The sequence below is a fragment of the Myotis davidii genome, unplaced genomic scaffold (assembly GCF_000327345.1).
Source record: "Myotis davidii unplaced genomic scaffold, ASM32734v1 scaffold474, whole genome shotgun sequence".
In the NCBI taxonomy this organism is placed as follows: domain Eukaryota; kingdom Metazoa; phylum Chordata; class Mammalia; order Chiroptera; family Vespertilionidae; genus Myotis; species Myotis davidii.
Window position 1 is genome coordinate 259479 of NW_006285783.1, and position 4294 is coordinate 263772.

The 4294-nt window shown below is 37.6% G+C and overlaps 1 protein-coding gene across 1 annotated transcript in view; it reads right to left on the bottom strand.

The window, feature by feature from the left end:
• The window catches only part of SYNE2 (spectrin repeat containing, nuclear envelope 2), a 257316-nt gene that overhangs the window by 171271 nt on the left and 81751 nt on the right, over positions 1-4294 (bottom strand). The window contains exons 32-33 of the mRNA XM_006756713.2: positions 1547-1705; positions 497-658 (exon numbers count right to left, since the gene is read on the bottom strand). Of these exons, the coding sequence (XP_006756776.1) occupies positions 497-658; positions 1547-1705 (321 nt within the window). The remainder of the gene's footprint in view (positions 1-496; positions 659-1546; positions 1706-4294) is intronic.

A 4294-nucleotide genomic window follows, 5' to 3' on the forward strand; every position in this document is an offset into this window, starting at 1 on the left:
CTCTGGCAGAGGCGTCAGGCCTGGGCAAGGGGCCGATCCTGCGATTGGAGGGTGATGGGGGTCAACGCCTGAGGGCTCCCAGTATGTGAGAGGGGGCAGGCTGGGCTGAGGGACACTCCCCCCCTCCCCACACCCAGTGCACGAATTTCATGCACCGGGCCCCTAGTATATTTATAATTGGAACAAATATTACATTTTAGTTAGACATTCATGAAAATAAATGATCGTCTCCCATGTGAGGTCAATTTCTCCCATGTAAGTTCATTTCATCCATGAATCCCTTGGATGTCTGTTAACCCCAGATTAATATTATTTCCTAACATCTTCCCAGATATCATAAAGGAAGCAACACAGTTCAGGTCCCACTCAGGGGATTAGGAAAGAAATAAAAGATTTCTTTGTGATTTTTTCTAGACAAATCACAAAAGAAAGCAAACTCATTATTAAAATGTCAACTGTGTAAAAAAGAGCAGACGTTTTATCTCTGTTCAATTACCTTCAGCATATCTCTTTCCACTTCAGTGAGTTGATGCAATTCCATTTTCTGAAGGACTTTTTCAGTCCACTCATCAATTACATCTTTTAAGCTAAAAAGTTGGTCCCATAAAGCTAGAGCTCGACCAAGGTTTTCATAGTAGTCTTCTGTCTTCTCATTTATCTACCATAATTATTAACACATAAAAATAACACATTTAGTAGGAAAAAGTATGAAAACCATTGTTTCAGTCAAACACTATTTTTTAAAAAAAATGTTTTATTGATTTTTTACAGAGAGGAAGGGAGAGGGATAGAGAGTTAGAAACATCGATGAGAGAGAAACATCGATCAGCTGCCTCCTGCACACGGCCCCCCACCCCCGGACTGGATATGTGCCCGTAACCAAGGTACATGCCCTTGACTGGAATCGAACCCAGGACCCTTGAGTCCACAGGCCGACACTCTATCCACTGACCCAAACCGGTTCTAGCTAAACACTATTTTTAAATAAAATTTTAGTTTACCTTTACTGGCTATTTTGCTTTATTAGTCAACAAAAATTTTGCTTTATCGTATCATGTACTTCTCTTTTCTACCAAAAAAAAATCTTAGCTGATGTGCTGCAGCTTATTCGCAATGAAAGCAATATTCTTCCTAATTTCTAAGCCACAATAAATAAAAAGTTGCTTTTAAAAACCCCAGATGAAAATATAACACAAATTCTTAATTTGTAATTCATAAAAAATATCATTAGTTCTCAAATAAAAATGTATGAAGTAAATATATAGTTGAACATCAATATCTTTCATGGATGAGGAACATATTAACTAATTCATTTCAAATAAGTTGAGCTTGCACTTTTATATATAGAAACATAGATCCATTTGTTAGTACTGCCTAAAACTCTGGCTGTAAAGAGAATTGCTAAGTCATAAACTTATATTATTTGAACATTTTTACCATGAGTATTTTTGAATTTTGTAATCAGATCAAACATTAAAGATACAACAGAAAAGGTCAATCTGATTGTTATAGGATAGAATTTCTAGTCAATTAAATGATCACTTACATCAAGCCATCTGTCCACAATAACATTAGCCTCTTTCTCAAAAGGAGGCTCTTCAAAGGTTCTCATTTTATTTAGATGAAATTGCAGATTTTTGCAGATCTGGTTAATCTTGTCAACAACTTCCAAATGTTCATTAAATTCTTCTTTGACAATTTCAATCTGTAAAAAAGTTGTAAAACATGTTTTGATCTACTGGCAGATGAACTGGTAAGAAACATCATTTCATTATTTGTTTTCATTGTCCCACTTTCTCAATGAAAAGTGTTTATAATCCTAACCATCTGATTTAACAATAATTCTACACCCAACTTTCTTCCTACTCTGCATGATGGACTATGATCTAAAATCATGTCTTTTTGTCCATGAGAAATATTCTCAAAAAAAAAAAAAGCATATCCATGCAATGGTATAAAAATCGGGTATAGATTCCTCCAATAAGAATCATCGTTCTATTGTTAAAGAAAAAAATGTTCTCATCTGAATAAAACACACAGAACTCTAAAAGATCTTTAATATGACTTCCAGTTTAATCTTCTATGATTCTAACTCCAACATCATCTCTAACATGGAAGCTGAAACACTATTTTATGAAAAGGCCAATGATCTTTAAAATGAAATTTGAGTGTTGACTAATGTATTCTTATTGTTTCACTCAATTTACTAATCTGACACACACATTTTTAATAACTACATAAAACTGGGAAATAGATTTCTCATAAACAAAAATCTAAAAAGTATGCACCCTAAAAGGACTTCATTTCTGGGAATATGGAGTAGACATACTTTTCCCTCTTCTTCCCACTGAGTACAATGAAAACCCCTGCACATCACACACAAAACTAATTTAAGAAGACTGGAAAGTGGAGAATTGAAGAAGTAAGAGCGGCCGTGGGCATTAGCTCCTAAGGAACAACCTGGTGGTGCGCTCCCTGCCTTTTTTTCCCCTCCAATGTCCCAGACTGTGTGCTGAAGAAGGCAGCATCTGGTAATATAACAGACAAGAGTCCGAAGAAAGGCCTGCCCTCTTCAGCAAAAGTACCAGGAATAGGACAACCTAGCAAGACAGAAAACTTTCAGAAACTCATCACTCCCTTAAGGTAAATAATATAGAAAAAAAAATGTGGCCAAACCCCCACCATATCAGCAAAGTCAAATGCATAACCTAGACCTCGCCAGCACTTGGCTGTAACAGAGGTCCCCCATTCACCCAACCCGGGTGCTGTCAGAGAAGGCCAAGAAGAGAGCCAGGGCTTTCATCCCTGCTGGGCACTTCCCCTCTGGTGTCACTAGAGGCCACCTAGGGAGCTGTGAGGAAGAGCCAGGGAGGTGTCAGCGGAAGCCTAGTAGGGAGCCAGAACTTTTACCCCCCACCAACGGTGACAAGGACACCCGAATTTCGGGGGTCAAGAAAGTATCCTGTTTGCAGATGACATGATTATCTACGTAGGAGATCATCTCTAAAATACTCCTAGAAATCTATAATCTTCAACAATATAAAGATGATATTCCAAGGAATCTATAAAATACTCCTAGAGCTGATAAGTGTTCAAAAAAGATTGAAGAATAGAAGGTAAATATATAAAAATCAACTGTGCTTCTATGTACTAACAACTCTGCTTCTGTATACTAACAACAAATTTAAAATACCATTTCCAATTACTCGAAAAATTAAATACTTCGATGTAAATCTAACATGCATAGGAGTTATATGTTAAAAAATACAAAATGCTACCCAGCTGGCGTGGCTCACTGGTTGAGCGTCCACCTATGAACCAGGAGGTCATGGTTCGATTCCAGGTTCGGGCATATGCCTGGGTTGCAGGCTCGATTCCCAGTGTGGGGCATGGAGGAAGCAGCTGATGAATGATTCTCTCTCATCACTGATGTTCCTATCTCTCTCTCCCTTCCACTCTGAAATCAATAAAAAAAAATTTTTTTAAAACAAAACAAAAAAACTACAAAATGCTCATGAAAGAATTATGAAGGTCTAAATAAATGCAGAGAAATACCAAGTTTATGAATACCTAGTAAAAGGAACACAGGCTCTCCCTGTATTATTTCTTATAACTGCATGTGATTATAATTATTTCAAAATAAAAAGTTTAATTAAAAACTAAACATTTTTGATGAAAAAAATTACTGAGAGGTTCTATTTCCTGACTTCACACTGACTAATACATTGGCAAGGCTGAAAGGCAAATCAAGTGTTTTTCCTTCCAGTTTAGGCCTCTTTGTATTGGGACATAATAAATGTTTGTTCAATTAAATGGAAAAAATATATATAGCCCTAGCCGATGTGGTTCAGCATCGTCCCATGAATCCAAAGGTTGCCAGTTCGATTCCTGGTCAGGGCACATGCCCAGGTTGTGGGTTTGATGCCTGGTCGCGGTGCGTACCAGAGGCAACTGATCAATATCTCTCTCCCCCATGTTGATGTTTTCTCTCTCTTTCCCCCTCTCCCTTCCTTTCTCTTTCAAAACATCAATAAAAGCACATGTGAAGTATATTACATGTGTTTAAATTAGGATGGGTGTCTACCCATCCCCATTCTTATTACATTCAGAGAACTCTGTTGTTAAATTGACACAGCAGGTGAAAAGACAGCAGGAGAGGGTACTTTTGCATTGACAGGAACTGCAGGTCTTGTTCTGTAATGAATGGAAGGGGAGAGAAAAGAAAGCTAGGTCCCCTCTGACATTTCCCAAACTTTAACAGTCCCCTGACAGTTCAGCTTTCTAGTCTTACTTT